This window comes from Peromyscus maniculatus, chromosome 2 (assembly GCF_049852395.1).
Source record: "Peromyscus maniculatus bairdii isolate BWxNUB_F1_BW_parent chromosome 2, HU_Pman_BW_mat_3.1, whole genome shotgun sequence".
In the NCBI taxonomy this organism is placed as follows: Eukaryota; Metazoa; Chordata; class Mammalia; order Rodentia; family Cricetidae; genus Peromyscus; species Peromyscus maniculatus.
The window spans coordinates 88,009,880-88,027,286 of NC_134853.1; the positions used below are offsets into that span (position 1 = coordinate 88,009,880).

At 39.9% G+C, this 17,407-nt stretch overlaps 1 protein-coding gene across 4 annotated transcripts in view; it reads right to left on the minus strand.

Annotated features, from left to right (window-relative positions):
• The window catches only part of Astn2 (astrotactin 2), a 952,034-nt gene that overhangs the window by 542,815 nt on the left and 391,812 nt on the right, over positions 1 to 17,407 (minus strand). For all 4 annotated transcript variants that reach the window (XM_076564364.1, XM_076564363.1, XM_076564362.1 and 1 more), the window contains one exon: positions 10,326 to 10,493. In XM_076564364.1, coding sequence (XP_076420479.1) covers positions 10,326 to 10,493 — 168 coding nt within the window. The remainder of the gene's footprint in view (positions 1 to 10,325; positions 10,494 to 17,407) is intronic.

The following is a 17,407-nucleotide window of genomic DNA, read 5'->3' on the forward strand; positions in this document are numbered from 1 at the left end:
GGATTATTTAGTATTGTAATTTGTATCATGCCACTAATTTACTGAGTGACACTGGCAAACTTGCTAGGCCTTTGTGTCCCTGATTCTCCTCATTAGATGAGATGACATGATGTCTAGGGACCATTATTGCATTAAAATACATTCTCACTCAACACTTTGCTTAAGACAAAGACTCAGAAGTCCATAGTGTATAACATATTCAAGGGCAAGTCACACATTTGAGTCAAGTCTGGCACTATGAGTTGGAATCTGTGATATTTTTCAATGTGTATGATTAAAAACCACACAAGAATTAAATAAAAGTCCAATGCATAAGGATATCTAGTTTAAATCTCCCTACTATAATAGTTGTTAACTCAAAAATGTAAGAGACTCCATTATTTTTCTCTATAATGTAATACTGTTTTATATTGCTAAACTAAATATTTCATGAAGATACTATAAAGAACTTATTGCAAAAATAAGATTAACATATAATGAGTGCTCTCATCTGTCAGGCACTTCACTACTTCAATACCAACTTTTATTTTCCTTCTTATCTTAATGCATGATAATCATTAGGAATTGTTGTCATATTTTACAGTTACAATGGAAGAAAGCTCTTATATGATAAGTGGCTGAGATACAACCCTACTAATAGACAAAGAAGTCAAGATCTACAATCCTGACTCAAGCATAAAGTACAGTTCTATTCTGGTTTTCTAAATGCTTGAACAAATGGCTAACCAGATGAGAAGAGAACAGTGAATATATGACTAAATAATTTGTGTTCTGCAATTACTAGATCAATTTATTAGGTAGTTTTTATATCTTTTATATATAAAATTCAACATTTCATCTAGGTCCAGAACTTAAATAAGGTTGGTTTCCCACAAAACATTACCAATTCTAATGTTCTTGTGTGTTGAAGCCTGACCATTTCAACTGTTTATCTGTGGCCTTGGGTTACCTTCTGTTATCAGAGAGATGAAGAACTGTCTATTATGGAAAGGAGTATAATGCCATGCTTTGGTAACATGCTCAGGTCTAGACTAATCATTTCTTTGTCTCAATCTTTGTTTAGGCTGTTTGCATCCCACCCAGTGTTATGGGAGTAAATGCTTACTGACTGGCTATTTTAAGAAAATAAATCTTTATCTTGTGGTGTTTTCCAACTTTCTTGGTTGAAATATAATCAGACTATTCAACTTCCAGGCCAATCATGTGATATCACTGAACAAATACTTGGGCTTAGCCGCTAACAATGAACTCCCACGAGTGAACGTGAGCTGTTTCTAGTACGTCAAGGATCCCATTCCATAGCCATTCCTGTAGGTGATACTAACAGTTGAAATCTCTAGATGGATAAAGTTGATCTTGGCAATGGAACATAGCTAGGAAAATATATTCTCTGTATCATGGCCCTTAATCATTCTCCATGTACAGCATCTTTCTCAATACTTCTATTTCTCTGTCACTTAGAAGGAATAAACCTTCTTATCAAGACTTGACTATACTCTGAGGCATAATGGCCAAAGCTTGCCTCTATTTCTTTGCTCATATCCATGATTGATCCACAGAAGGGGGGGCTTCTTTTGTTTCCAAATTATGTCTATATTATTATTTTTATTGAGAATTTCATACATATACATGATGTGCTTTGACTGAATCTACCCCATTTCCTCCTTTCCAATTCCTTCTCTGTTCCTCTCCACACTTACTTATCCCAACATCTTCTGCTGTCTTTCTCAAACCTGCTGAGTCTACTTCACACTGCCTGTGCATGCATAGCTTCTGTGAAAGAAGCCAGGCCACTTATTCCCGATCTAAATGTAGAATGTACACAGGGATTGGGGAGTGGTTTCATTCTTCCATTGTTGCCCCCAAATTATCATTCTCAATTGAATTCAGTTAATTGAGAAGTAGATCCAGAAGTTCTTTGCAAAGTTAGATGTCCCTGAATGGTTAAAATTAAATGTGGAGGTAATTTCTTCTGTTTCAGAGTACAATAGTCTTACTAAAATATGGTGTTTATTCTCAAAATCATTAGGTACTTTAAGAATATAATAAATTATCAATCAAATTTGGGTGCTAGTCATAGTACTCAGGGCTTCATGCATCCTAGTCATATGTTCTACCACTGAGCTACATATCCAGCCAGGATAAGCATTTTGTGAGCCTGCTTCATTTTATTTTCCCAATCTGTCCCCTGCTACTTCTTTATTCCCTTGTCTCCACTTACATTCAGAATATTTCTAGATGCCAGCTCAACTCTACTACTCTGTGCTCTCTGCATCTTTATACTCCATCTTCTTCCTGTTTTCATGTTGGAGTCTCTGCTAAGCACTCTTCCTACACGCACTCCCCATGGATTCTCCCAGGCTGAGCTGAGAGGTTGTCTGTCTCTCAGTACCTTTCCTCTCATGAAATCCCATCTTCAATACATTTCTCACCATTATCCAGGAAGGAAGCACTTGGTTAATGCATTCTTCTTGATTTATGGCATACTATGTTTTTTATAATAGCTATATTATCAGATTCTTTTTTTTATCCCTGTAAGAATGTAAAATCCACAAAGAAAAGAACACTATCCAATATATCTGTGATTTTTCATAGCTCCTAACAGAGACTTATGAATTGAGGAATTAAGGAAATCTTGCTTGAATTCATTCTAATGAATTGAACTAAATTTTCAAAAGTGGGTTTGAGTCAAACCTCATGAAAGTATATTTAGGTCTCATTTGTGACTTCTCACTTACAGATACTCCCATCTAGTTATACCTTCAGTGGGTTATAAGAGAGATATTTTCCTGGCCATTAGGGTAGGAAGGATAAATTAGACACAGGCTCTGGACCTTTAAGCTCAAGTTGTAAGAGGTGGCAGAAATTTTTAAAAAATAACTCTGAATTTTAACCTTATTTTAATCAAAGAATTCTAATAAATTATAGAACTCATTCTTTATACTGAGAGAAAATGAGAGGTAATTAAGTGAATAGGGTTGGTGATTAAAGAGTGGAAGACACTTCAGATGGTAAGAGGAACTTTTGTCACAACAGGAGACATTGTAAGGGATGTAGGTGGAAAAACCTTGGGTGAGCATGTGTAGTGAGGACAATATACAGAGAGGCTCTCAGGGATTTGGGTCATGGCAAGGTGAGAGGAGATAATCCTGGTTAATGTGACTGGTTACTTGATAGTTCTTGTTGAGCTAATTTTCAAAATTTGAAAGTATTTATTCTGAATTCTGGTGTATACACATATGGAGGAAAGATTGTAATAGTTATAGGTAAGTGTTTCTAGAAGCAGGAGGAAGGAAGTACTTCCCTTTTCCTCTTATTGAGTATCAGGCATCATATTGAACTTCAATGACAGATTAAGGGAACACAGGTCATGACTACTATTCTTATCCTCTCACAAAGTTAACAGCCTGGTGATAGATATGGCCAAAAAATGAACAATGACTTAGCAGAGCAACAATAATAATGACATATGAAAGTATCAAAGTTTATAACCACAGAAAACAGAAGTATTTCATTTGGCCACAATCAGGTAAGGGTTCATGAAGATGCATGAGAAGAAATGTGTTTTGACTGAATGTGAATTGTGTGGGAAATGGTGCCCTTAGTGTCCCACTAAAAAGAGAAAGCTGTTTAAAATGATGCAAAAAAGAAAAGCCTTGAGAAAGGAATGGAAGAATGTGAGGGTCTGGCACCTTCAACAAACTGCAGGAAGATGAGGAGACAGAAGTGAATATGATTTTGTCAAAATTGCCCTATCAGTGAATATGGCAGCTGAGACTGTCACTGAATAGACTGAATACAAGAAGACTATCTAGGATGAGTCATTATTGCAACCTTGCCACATCAGGGTAGTCCCTGGGTCAGAAGCATCAGCAACAGTCAGTCATGGGCTTGAAATGCAGAATCTGAGGCTCCATTCTTGTGGTCTACAAGAGCTTGAGAATAACTAGATTAGGGCACAGGACTCTGGGAATAAATCTCAGTTCTGCCATCAGCTGGCTAGGACCTTGAGCTTGTCATTCATCTTCTCTTGCATCGGTACTCACGGCCATAAAGCTGAGATGTGTGTGTGTGTGTGTGTGTGTGTGTGTGTGTGTGTGTGTGTGTGTGTGTTTGTGTCTGAAGGGGAAAGGGGAGGGAAAAACTCATTTGTATGGTAGTAACTTATAACTTATTATCATCAGTATCATCATCATCATTCTTATTATTATGCTATTTTAGCCATTTAAACATTTATTATTTGAAAATTTTATGTGCAGATATAAAAAGTCTTTGTCATTTCCAACCCCACTCCCTCCCTTTAACTCTTGTGGTATTCCCTACCACTTTCAAAATTCTTGTGCTCTCTTATAAACTTACCGAGTCCACTTAGTCTTACCAGGATGTGCATGGTTGTAGGCCATCTGCTGTAGCATTAGCAGCCTCTATCAGGAGTTTCAGCCAAAGAAAATGGACTCTCCCTCCAGTTTCAACTGGCTGAAGAGATGGTGTAAGAACTGCACTGATATTTCAAGGAGTGTCCCTGGTAGAACCATGAAAAGGCTGTGAAAAGGAGTCTCAACAGGCTCTTGACTAGACTAAAGGATAAGGATTTAAATTCAGATCCTGGTCCTACTCTGAAGAGATTCAATAGTTAGCCTAAAAAAATATCTCCTTACTCCCTAGCTTTGCGCTTTTAGAGAAGTGGAGGACTGAAGCCACTCCAGACTGTGGTTACTACACAGAGCATAGAGACCTCTGTCTTCTGCACAACAGTAGGCAGCATGACATCTGTATAAAGAGTTTGTCATGAAGACTTGCCAGGCTCTTAAGGACAGAAGGATAAACTTTGAAAGAAAAGGTGCTAAGACACACCATGAGAGTGAAGAGACCTGAGTTATAGCTGTTTCTAGAGTCCTTCTTGTAACTGTGGCAAGTCCATTCCTCTTTCTGCTTCCTGTTTTCCTATTTGTGGATGACAGCAACTACCATGTACTGAACACCATCTATAAACAATGCATTGGTATTGTCTGTGTATGAAGTATTCATTTTAAGTAAGTCAGCATCTTTTAGGTTTGGATACCATCTAAATGCTGATGGGTGATGTCATTCTGTATGCTGTGAATATGTGTTGCTCTGATTGGTTGATAAATAAAGTTGTTTGGCAATTGTGAGGCAGAATAATGTTGGGGGGACATTCTAACTAGAGAGAGAGAAAGGAGAAAGACAGATCAGGGAGACACTACTAGCCACCGCCAGGAGAAGCCAGATGTAAAAGTACAGGTAAGCCACAAGCCATGTGGCAAAGTATAGATTTATAGAAATGGGTTAATTTAAGATGTAAGAGCTAGCTAGCAAAAAGCTTGCCATGGCCATAGTTTAAAAATAATAAAAGCATCCGTTTGCTTACTTGGGTCTGAGTGGTTACAAGACCAGGTGGGACACATTAGTTTTATAAATGGCTGTGGGACCTTGGTGCCGGTGAGCACAGGAAAACTTCCAACTACAGGATGCTATTGAATAAAAATTTCTATCTCTGTCCAAGACTTAATCTTTGAATCATAGACCTGTAGTGAATTTTATTCTCTTATTTTGCCTTCCTTTTTGAATATTAGTACACCTTTTCCTTTTTTTTTCCTGAAGCAAGGTTCACTTACTTTGATACAGTTTGTAAGTGTTCGTCTCCTACTTCCACAGTATGATTGATTCAGATTCAGATATCTGACAAATACACAGATGTCAGGGATGCCAAGGATGATCTGACAAACGTGATTGCTTGGGTATTAGACAGCATGCTGCACCCACATGGCTCAAGACAGTGAGCAGAGATAAGAACTTGGAGCATGGTTTGGCTGTATCTGTAAGTTTCCCCATCCTGAGCTGGTGGGAACTCATGAACTTTAGACCAACAGCTGTAGAGCCTGCAGGGAACTGGACTAGGCCCTCTGCATAAGCAAGACAGTTGTGTAGCTTGGTCTGTTTAATGGGCCCCTGGTATTGGTAATAGGATCTATCTCTTGTGCATGAACTAGCTTTTTGGAGCTCATTACCTATGGTAGGACACCTTGCACAGCCTTCATGATGGGGAGAGGCTTGGGCCTGCCTCAACTGAATGTACCAGGCTTTGCTGACTCCCCTTGGGAGGCCTTAGCTTTTCAGAGGATTGAATGGGGGGTGGACTGGGAAGGAAAGCTTAGGGGAAGCAGGAAGAGAGATGAGAGGGGATCTGTCATTGGTATGCAAAATGAATAAAAAATTTATTAATTAAAAATAGTGGGAAAAAAAGAACTCAGAACATCTTCCCTGCTAGCAGCCTGACTTCTCTGCTTGTCTTCTGACCAGTTGCTTTAAACAACTTAAATGCTTAATGATGAATGTGAAGTAACCAAACACTACCTCTAAATACACACTGCTAACTGCCCTACCCTAACATCTCCACATTCCATTTGTAATGAAAGAAGAGAGGAGGACTACCCTCCCAACACATTATATCCTTCCTACTCCTAACTTCTATGCAGTAAGTCTTCGAATTTGTTTCCTGTTTGGAGGGTGTAAAGAATTTGTGCCTTTGGCCTGAAGAATCTGGAGCAGCTCCAAGCTATGTTTTCCTTAAGGTTGTGGGAAAGCACAAGGTTGAAAGCAGTGGTCAGGTGGGCATGAACTAGACGTGGATCAGACAAGAGCCATGAAGTGGGAGCAGGGCATCTGTCAGTATGAATAAGTTTCTTGTATGGGATAGTTCAACATCATTCTATCCATTAGATAAAGTGGGGAAGGAATACTGCAAAGGAGCTGCCCACATCCATTTCTTTTCTCATTGGGGCAGGACTGCTGGGTGCTGTTGTCTTAGAGCACCTACACAGTCAGGAGATCAAGCCAAATGTTCATTCTCCACTTCTGTGTGATATGCAGTAGTTTTCTTGAACTAATATCACAACTCTGCTCTTTATACCTCTCACCCAACCCTGACCTTCCCATGGCATGCCTGACTCAGGAAATGATGACTTGATTTGTCTCACCATTCAGACTGGAAAATTTGCAATCATCTTTGACTGCACTCCATTTCTCACATCTCCTATCTAATAACAAATGCTGTCAAGCCTATACTAAAGTCATCCAGTCTCTGTTAAAATCTCACCATTTTCTTCCCTTCATCTCATGGCCTAAGCCATTACCAACTCTTGCCTAGATTATAGTAATAGTGTGTTTTGACATTTCAGAAATGATTCCTCATACAGCAGCCAGAGTGCACCAGTTAAAATATTGGTGAGAACTCATGCTCCCATGCTCCTTTGCTTAGAAATATCCAATGACTGTCCATTTGACTAAAAGTTCACATCTTCTTAATACAAGGTCTGAACTACCTTTGTCCCCTAATTATGCACTTTAAATTGTACTTTGTACCCCTTCCTTCCCCTGTAGGCATCTGGGAAGTCCAACCATTCCATAATGCATTTATGAGTTCCTGTTGCAAAGAACTGATACATGCTGGGCCTTATATTTAGAAAACTGTGTACCAGGAGGCAGGATTATAGAGGCAAGGGGGTGGGTGTCAAGATCATGATGGGAAAAACCACAGAGACAGCTGACCTGAGCTAGTGGGGTCTGACAGCTGGTGAGCTTGCATGGGACTGAACTAGGCCCTCTGAATGTGGGTGACAAATGTGTGGCTTGATCTGTTTATGAGGCCCCTGGGAATGGGACCAGGATCCCTGGTACATAAACTGGCTTTTTAGAGCTTATTACCTATGGTGGGTTGCCTTACTCAGTCTTGATGTAGTGGGGAGGGACTTAATCCTGCCCAACTTGGTATACCAGCCTTTGTTGACTACCCAAAGGAGGCCTTATCCCCTAGGAGGAGTGAATGGGGGGAGGGTTGGATGAGTGGAGATCGGGGGGGAATGGGAGAAGGAGGGGGAACAGTGGTTGGTATGTAAAATGAAAAAAAATGTTAAATTAAAGAAAATAAAGAAAACTGTCTACCAGAATGACATGGTTTTATCTGCTAACATCATGAGGTACCTGTTCAAATAACACCTTACTGTCTACAATGATAAGTTCTCCCCTACTCCATGATTATCAATGCATAGGCTTTGACCTCTGCTGTCTATTATCTATTAACTATCTATCTGTCTGTCTCTCATCTATCTATCTATCTATCTATCTATCTATCTATCTATCTATCTATCTATCTATCATCTATCTATCTATATGTAATGTATGTCAATGTTTGTTTATTACAGTATTTTCCAATAGAACTTTCTAAATGATCTTCACCTGGGTTGTTTAAGAAAGTAGTCATTAATCATACAGAGTCATGGAGTACTTGAAATTTGGCTAATGTGACTGAAGATATGAATATTTAATGTTATTTCATTTCAATTAATTTAAGATAAATAGGCATATATGGGTTTTAGTTACCATGTGAAACTGTGCATATTTGCTGTTCCTTTCCATAGACACTCATATGGAGATTACATATGAGTATTATTACATTAGGCAGAGAATTTGCCTAAAAAATATGCCTGGCTACAAGAAATTCCTGTTGATTAGATGTACAAATGAACATATGGAGAAATTCTGTATATTATCATTATATTTTAAATTTTTATTTTATTTTATTTTACAATACTATTCAGTTCTACATAACAGCCACAGATTTCCTTGTTCTCCCCCTTCTTGCCCTCCTCTTCTTCCCCCCAGCCCATCTCCCTTTCCCACCACCTCCAGATCAAGGCCACCCCCGAGGACTGAGATCGACCTGATAGACTCAGTCCAGGCAGGTCCCGTCCCCTCCTCCCAGATTGAGCCAAGCATCCCTGTATAAGTCCCAGGTTTCAAACAGCTATCTCATGCAGCAAGCCCAGGACCTGGTACCACTGCCTAGATGCCTCCCAAACAGATCAAGCCAATCAACTGTCTCACCTATTCAGAGGGCCTGATTCAGTTGGGGGCCCCTCAGCCTTTGGTTCATAGTTCATGTGTTTCCATTCATTTGGCTATTTGTCCCTGTGCTTTATCCAACCTTGGTTTCAACAATTCTCGCTCATATAAACCTTCCTCTTTCTCGCTAATTAGACTCCCAGCGCTCCACCCGTGGCCTAGCCATGGATGTCTGCATCCAGATTCCTCAGTACTTGGATGGGGTTTCTGGCACAACTATTAGGGTGTTTGGCCATCCCATCACCAGAGTAGGTCAGTCCCGGCTGTCTCTCGGCCATTGCCAGCAGTCTTTTGTGGGGGTATCTTTGTGGATTTCTGTGGGCCTCTTTAGCACTTTGTTTCTTCCTTTTCTCATGTGGTCTTCATTTACCATGGTCTCCTATTCCTTGTTTTCCCTCTCTGTTCTTGATCCAGGTGGGATCTCCCGCTCTCTTTCCCTCGACCCTCACCGTTCATTGCTCCCACTCATGTCCAGGCTGTTCATGTAGATCTCATCCATTTCTCCGTCATTGGGTGATCCCCGTATCAGCATTATTTGTAATAGCCAAAACCTGGAAACAACCTAGATGCCCTTCAACTGAAGAATGGATAAATAAATTGTGTCACATATACACAATGGAATACTACTCAGCAGAGAAAAACAATGACATCATGAGGTTTGCAGGTAAATGGATAGATCTAGAAAAAATAATCCTGAGTGAGGTAACCCAGAATCAGAAAGACAAATATGGTATGTACTCACTCATAGGAGGATTCTAGATGTGGAACAAGGATGACTGGACTGCTACTCACATCACCAGTGAGGCTACCTATATTTTAAATTTTAGTTTTTATTTTATAAATGATCATACAAAGACTTGAGCTTTATTTTGATGTTTTCATATGTCACTCTACTTTGTTTTTCTTCATCCCTTATGTCTATTTTTACTGGTCTTCTTTCTCCCCTCAACCCATCTACTTCCCCCTTTCTCTTTCCTGCCATATGATCATCTATTATTTCTTATTTATTTGTTTAAGCTTAACAGCAATCATGTGTGTTGGGTACTCTTTTCTTTTGCTAGTAGTTAAAGATACAATAGTATCTTACTGAAGAATATGGATTTAAAAGCAAACAGGACATGAACTCAGCAGTGTCTGATGGCATTCAGATGTTCAGCCTTGCTGAGGTTGACCTAGATGCCCTCTGTGTTTTTTTTCAACTCTGAGCTTATGTGGTTTTCTAAGAATTTCCTCCATTACCAGGAAATGGCAGCAAATGGTTTAAACAATTGATTGGGCCAACCAAACTTACGTCAAGTCTTTTGTCAATGGCTCAGCAATCTCTGATTACTTAAATGGAAAGAATACAGACTCTTCTTCAACCCACACCGCCTTTATCTCAAGTCCCACACCTCGTGACTTACCAGTTTCTGGGTCACAGAGCTGTTCACAGGCATCTGTCGTCCTCTGTCCACAGAGATCTCTCACCCATGGAGAGGTGGCATTGATCTGGTAGTACAGGGACAACTTGGCAGGGTTTAGCCAGTCAGAGATATCCAAGTAGCTTCCTTCACTCACAACGAAGCTGCTCCCTGTAGGTGAAGAGAAAGCAACAGCTACTTTCTCTGCAATTTCAGAGTTATTACTGGTGCTAAAGGAAGAAATGAGCAAATAATCAACCCCCAATTGTTACAATTCACTTACCTAAGAACATTTGAAGGACCTTTACCCTGTGTCATTATGGTGTCAAAAGTCAACATGAACTAGTTCAGCCTAGTGGGTAAGAGTGTGTCCTGAGGACTGGGTTCAGATCCAGACATTGCCCTTACAGAACACTGACTTTGTGAAGTTGCTTAGTTACTTTGGCCTTGGCTACTTCATCTGTAAATGGAAATATTAATGAGAGCCACCTCAACTGTGAGAATACAATAGATTGATGTAAAGTGTGTAGATAGAGCCTGAGAGGTGCTAGTAAAAAATGATTAATGTTAAATTTCAAAAGGAAAAGTGACTATCCTTGTCACCCAGGCATTCCTTCAGAAAAGAGTGCAAAAATGCTCACCATAGCTGAGTGGGTGATAACTGCATGCAAGATAAGAAACATGGAATCAAGGCCTTTTCCCTGAGTGTGTGCTGTATTTTCTGTCATGACTTTTGTAGTGCTGGTATTCAAAATGAGGGACTCATACACATACATGGTGAGTGCTCTACCATGGAGTTGTACTCTCAACCTAATTTATTTTATTCTAAGGGAGATATGAGATTAAAATGTAGATAGTGGTAGACAAAGACATAGAGGTATTTTCAAGGAAATTCCTAGAACCTTTAAGGAAAGATACCACACATGTTTGTGTACACACACACACACACACACACACACACACACACACACACATTGATACTGAGCTTGGAGGCACATACCTATAACCTTAGTACTCTGAACATGGAAGTAGTGAATTCCAAGCCATTAAGATCTACACAATGAATTTCAGGTCAGTCAGAGATGCAGAGGAAGACCATGTCTTAAAAAGTCAGCAAGCAAACAAATGAGATGCTTTATGTTTGGAGAGTACAGGAAGAGAAGTATGTGGGGGCTGGGATCAAAGGGTCATGTCAAGCCCCACCAGAATGGCAGGTATGAGTCTCTTTCAGTTAGATCTTTACACATGGGCCTAAAAGCCAGAAGAGACTGAAATATAAGTTTATATTATAATCAATCCATTTTCCAATGAAGATCTTAAGATGTTCCTAGAAACTTATGTAGGTCAAAAAAGCCTATAGCTATGTAATCTATGAATTGAAATATTCCTCATTAATTCATAAGATATCATATATATATATATACATCACATGCACATGTGATACATTATCCATTTCAATGCAATTACTGTATAATTTACAATGTTTACACACATATGCTGTGGATATTGCTCTATATAAATAAAACACTGATGGCCAGTGACCAGGCAAGAAATAGGTTGCCAGGGAGGAAGTAGGTGGGACAAGGAGAGAGGAGAATTCTGGGAAGCGGAAGGCTGAGGGGAGAGACACTGCAGCCACCGCCAGGACAAGCAGCATGTAAAGACTCTGGTAAGCCACCAGCCACGTGGCAAGGTATAGATTTATAAAAATGGGTTAATTTAAGATAAAAGAACAGTTAGCAAGAAGCCTGCCACGGCCATACAGTTTATAAGTTATATAAGCGTATGAGTGATTATTTTATATGTGGATTGTGGGACTGCGGGGCTTGGGGAACCTGGAGAAAAGCCCTCCAGCAACACACACACACACACACACACACACACACACACACACACACACACACACATACACACATATATTCTATACAAAATCACACATGCTTATAAGTACACCCAGTTGGAGGAGGCAAGAAGATCCTTCAGATTGACTACAATAATACTGTAAATGATGAATATATGTATGAAGCAATCATGCAAAGCAGAGATTAAGCTTCACAGAGTGAAAAATGTGAGTTTTAATAGGACTAAATAAGACTTGAAGAACAGTTCTGGACTTGTGGTATATCTGTCAACCTGCATCACAGGGAACAGAAAACTGTGTCCTAAAATTAATATACCCAAGTCTTTCTACCCTGTTTTCTTCTCTTTATCACACCAAGAAATAACAACAACGACAAAATCAAGTTGTTTTTCCAGGGAGGAAATTCAAGTTTTCTAAAGAGCATCTCAGTTTTTCAGCATCCTTTACATCTAACAGGGACTTCTGTCAGATCATATTAGACACTGTTCTTGACCTACGATTGGGCTAATCTTGGATCACATCATCTGCTGTAGCCCAGTGTAAACTTCTCAGAGAGGTGAGGTCACATCAAACCATGCCTGGCTTTCTAAGTATCTGAGACCAAGGGCTAATGCCTACATTCTTTAACTCACACAGTCACAGAATGTTTATCATTCTATAGACGGAGTTCCTATGTAAAGGCACAGGAGGCAACACGATTTTCAGTGTGAATGCCAGAAGCATCCATGTGAGACAGCAGGAGTAGATGAGTGACATCAAGCTGAGATAAGGAAATGACCACTTTTGAAGTTGGCCCTAAAGTCCTTGGCAGCTAAAGGAAAGAAGAAAAAATAGGAATGAGTCTGTTGGATTTCATATTTCAAACTTTTGGCAAGGAAATCTATGCAAATCTATCTGCAAAGCCACATTTCACCCACTGGAACAAAGCCCAAACAGAAACATGTCACATGGGTCCTTGATCAAGGCACTACACATCAGTATCAACTGCAGATTTTTCTTTTAAAAAGCACAGTCATGCTGTTTAAATGGATAATTCTTGTATTTATTCTCACTAAAGACTGAGGGATAGATATTGAATTGTGTCCCAGGGCTGAGTTTGGTTAATCCTGCTGCTTACGCAAAGCTACATAGTGCTGTGATAAAGAGAACAGCCAGCAAGAAGTGAGTTCAGATTCTCATGATATTACTTCCTGGATGTATAACCTTGAGCAAGAAAACAACCCCCCAACCCCAGTTACTACACATCAATAGCATGGATTAGACAATCCCCCCAGAAGCTGATATTAAGGTTTTGTAAGACAATGCATCTGCTCTAGGTCAGCATTACCTGCAAGAAGACTCAAAGGCAGGGGATCGTTTGCTACTATGGTCTTGAAAGGGTGTGGACAAAGTGACATGGCATGGAGGGAGATGTTAAATTGCTATGGGGATGCAGACAAAAGCCCTTCAGAGATTGCACATGATACTGACAGTGGATAGTCCTTCATACTGGTTTCAAATCAAGGCAAGCTTTTGTACCCTCACACTGCTCAGTAAGGGACTATAGGCTATTTCTGGAAGCTGACATAACCTTGGGTGAAATAGTCCTTCAAAATGGAAGATGCTTATCCAAGAAATACCCAGCTGAGAGGGGCCAGCCACTAACATCCCTTGCAACTGGGAGAATGAGTGCTGCAACACTTAATGGAGATGGGAATGTAGCATGGCAAATCCTCTAAAGCAGATAAATTTCTGGGTGCCTTATGAAATTGACTCATGAGAGCAATTCTGATTATTTGGTTTTCTTATGAAGTTCAAAGCTCTACACATATATCAACAGAGTTCAAATATGAGAAATATGATTGGACTAGAAACAGGTATAACAGGCTCCTTGTATTTGAAGGCTGAGCCTTTTAGAGTTAACTGGATCCTGAAGATGGAGTTCTTACAATTGGGATTAGTGCCCTTATTATAGACTTTGGAAACCTTTTTTGAACACTGAGGAAGGATAGCCCACAATGAACCAGGAGGCTGACCATTGCCTGACACCAACCATGACAACATCCTGATCTTGGACTCTGCAAACTCCAGAACTTTCAGATACACACTTGTACTGTTTATAAGGCACTAGCACTCTGGTATTTTGTTTAAGCATCATAAATGGACTAAATCGGTAGGTTGTCTTTAACATCTTTGAAATGGTATTTTGCAGAGATGTACAGGCATTTTGATGGCAGAGGGAAACTACTATCCTTTGAGTGTTATGATTATTCATTCCTGATATAAATATGTTACATATTCTGCTCACAATAGTCTGGTGGGATAGTCATTTTCTTCTTTCACAGAAGAATGCATAAGGTACAGAGAAAAATTGATCTGACCAATTTGCATAATTACTCAGGGGCAAGAGTGGAAACTGAGAGAAATGTTTTCCTTCTCTAAAGCTATGACCTTCCAGTATTTCAGGCTGTTTTAAGAAACAGGAACTTTGGTAGGGTTGTGGTCCTTTTGCTCTTCCTCCAGAAGCCTGGACGCTTACTTTGGTGACTGTATCATATATATTGCTAGAGGTACTTTCTCCTCCTCTGATGGACTATGATTTCTCACAAGGAGCAAGTGGGAAGTCATTAGTCCTTATCAATCCATCTCTTAGCAAAATACTCATTTCGATGTAGAGATTTAGCAAATGTTAAAGTTAGTTGATGAAATCAAGTTCCATGTTTGACTACAGAGAACTTCAGCTCACTTCTTCCTGGGATCAGGAAGTAGAAAGGCCATTGTATTGGTCCAGGTTAATTTTATTTGCACTCCATAAAACCTAGACAACAAGATTAGCACTTTAAGAAACTCAACAGTTTCAAACTAAAAAACTGAACTTCACTTTCATGGCTCTTGAGGGAAGTGACTCACTTTCATGGGCTTGAGATGCGGATGAGTAAAATACAGACTTGAGTAAAGGGGCCCTGTGTGAAGGAGCAAGGAGATGCATAGATCATGTTGTATCTGAAAGATGGTTGAAGAAAGACTTCTGTGCTAAGTCTATTGTGTTCATTTGTCCAGCATTTAGTAAAGCTTTCCCACATGTAAAACAGTTTTCATAGAGACAGAAAAATAAGTTAGAGCCACTGAGAATATTGTGAGCTAAATAATATAGAGCAAATGCATGCCAAACTATGTACCACACAAACCAGAGTATGGTGAGGATTATCTGAAAAGCTGGGTTTTTCCTTTGGAAAAAATCAGGGAAGGTCAGAAAGCAGGCCTTGCAAATTGGCCTTTAACTTAAGCTTATGGGCAAAGATCACTCAAAAGAGGCTAAAGGGGCAAACCATAAAGAGCTAGGTGCTTGGGTAGTACACAGCAAACTTAACCATCAGAGCTGAAAGCCTTACTTGCCTCATATTTCTCAGTCCTTGCCATACTTATGACAAAATTTTATCCAGTGTGAACTTTCATATACCATGCAATCAATTCATTCATCTGTGCCTTTGGATATAAAGTAGTTAGCACGCCCTGTACCAGATTCCAGTTGACTAAAATGCAGTGTGTGATAGTAGCAGGGATGGAGATCAGACATGCAATTCCGAGGCAAAGCCTGTGTGCCTACGCTCTTTCCCCTTTACTTTGTGTTCTGTCTAGATTCTTCATTTCTCAAAGGCAAAGGCCATGCTTTGTTTAACTCGTGATCACCATAGTTCTTAGTGTGTGATGGAGGTTCAAGGACATTTGGATGTGGGCAGAGAATCTGAGAAGAAAATACAAGGTGGAGTAAGGAGGGAGGATGCCCTAGTAAGTTAAATGAGTGTCAAACAGCTCTCTGAATAAATTGCCACATTTCTAGGGGAAAGAAAACTGCATCGTGAGGAAACAAAAATGTGTTATTTCTTGTGTCTCATGTTTCCCTTATTTTCCTCTGGATGTCTGTCTTATTTTCTTGGCTTTAGATTAAAAGCCCTCCCTCCTGTATTGGGCAATGTAAGATGTAAGATTCCTCTCTGAGATACTCATTTAGATCCTTCCAGAGAGCAATGACTCTTAAATGAATCTCTGCCAAAATCTCAACTTCAAAATGTCATGTTTCCTTATTTTTAAATATATATGCATATATATATATATATATATATATATATATTCATTTTTCTCCCACTGCCTTGTGGGAATATACATCATCTAATTAGCCAAATGGATTTTCAGTTCAGCCCAATCATTTCCTTATCTAGAATCTGAAGCCCAGTGTTGCTCAGGGGATTGCATGGGCGCTGAGGTCCTCATTAACTCTGATCTTCAATTACATTGATTATAAGCCTGCTTCTGTAATTGTGCAGAATAGATCAGGGGTAAGCTGGGAAGCTCAGGCCACTCCATAATGTTCTCCAAAAAGCCAGACGTACAACATCCAGCAAAAGAAACAGAAAGCTACAGATGAGAACTAAAAATACCACGGAAGTAGGTATCACCAGACAAAAATTGCCTGGTGAGGCAGGCGGCAGCTGCAAATTCCTTTCATTACACTGTGCACCACGAGCCAGACCAATGAGAGCCATGGGTAAAAGACTTCAAAACAAGGCTCTGGTCACACTGGTGAACGGCTAGCAGATGCTCTCCACAAATGAAGGGCAGGAAGGATTTTGGTCCCAAGTATTCAGTCCTCTTTGTTTTCTCCCTTTGGTTGCTAAATGATGAGAAGCACTCTCCCTTCAGTCACACCATCACAGAGGCTATCTCTGTTGGGGTCTCAGACCTATGAGAAATGTCTTTCCTGGAAGTATGATGATGTACAAATTCAGAAGCAGAAATGAGGACCACTTCTATTATCAGCCCAGCAGGCATGTGAAGCATGTCGACTCCGGCTCCTGCCCCAGTTTACAAAGCCATAAGTCAGTATAGGCTACATTCTACCACCTACTCTCCATTGAAAAGTGGATACATGAAATGGGTGATCAAACAAAAATGTGAGGGTTTTGTAAGTGGAAGCAAAGCCAACCTAGGTGGTTGGGAGCAATTGGTCTCTGAGAACAGTATCCTTATTGTGGGCCTGTTTTCAAACAAGGCTCTCAGCCACTTACCTCTGTGTCTTTTCCCTTATCTCCATCTTTTCCTTTTATCTCATCTTCTGCCACTAAATCTCTCTTTACATTGGATCAAGTTCAACCTTCTCACCATCACCTACATGCCCTCTATCTATTAAGGGATGGATTGTGTCCCCTTCAAGTTCACTTGGTGCAGGCCTAGCATGCATTGATTC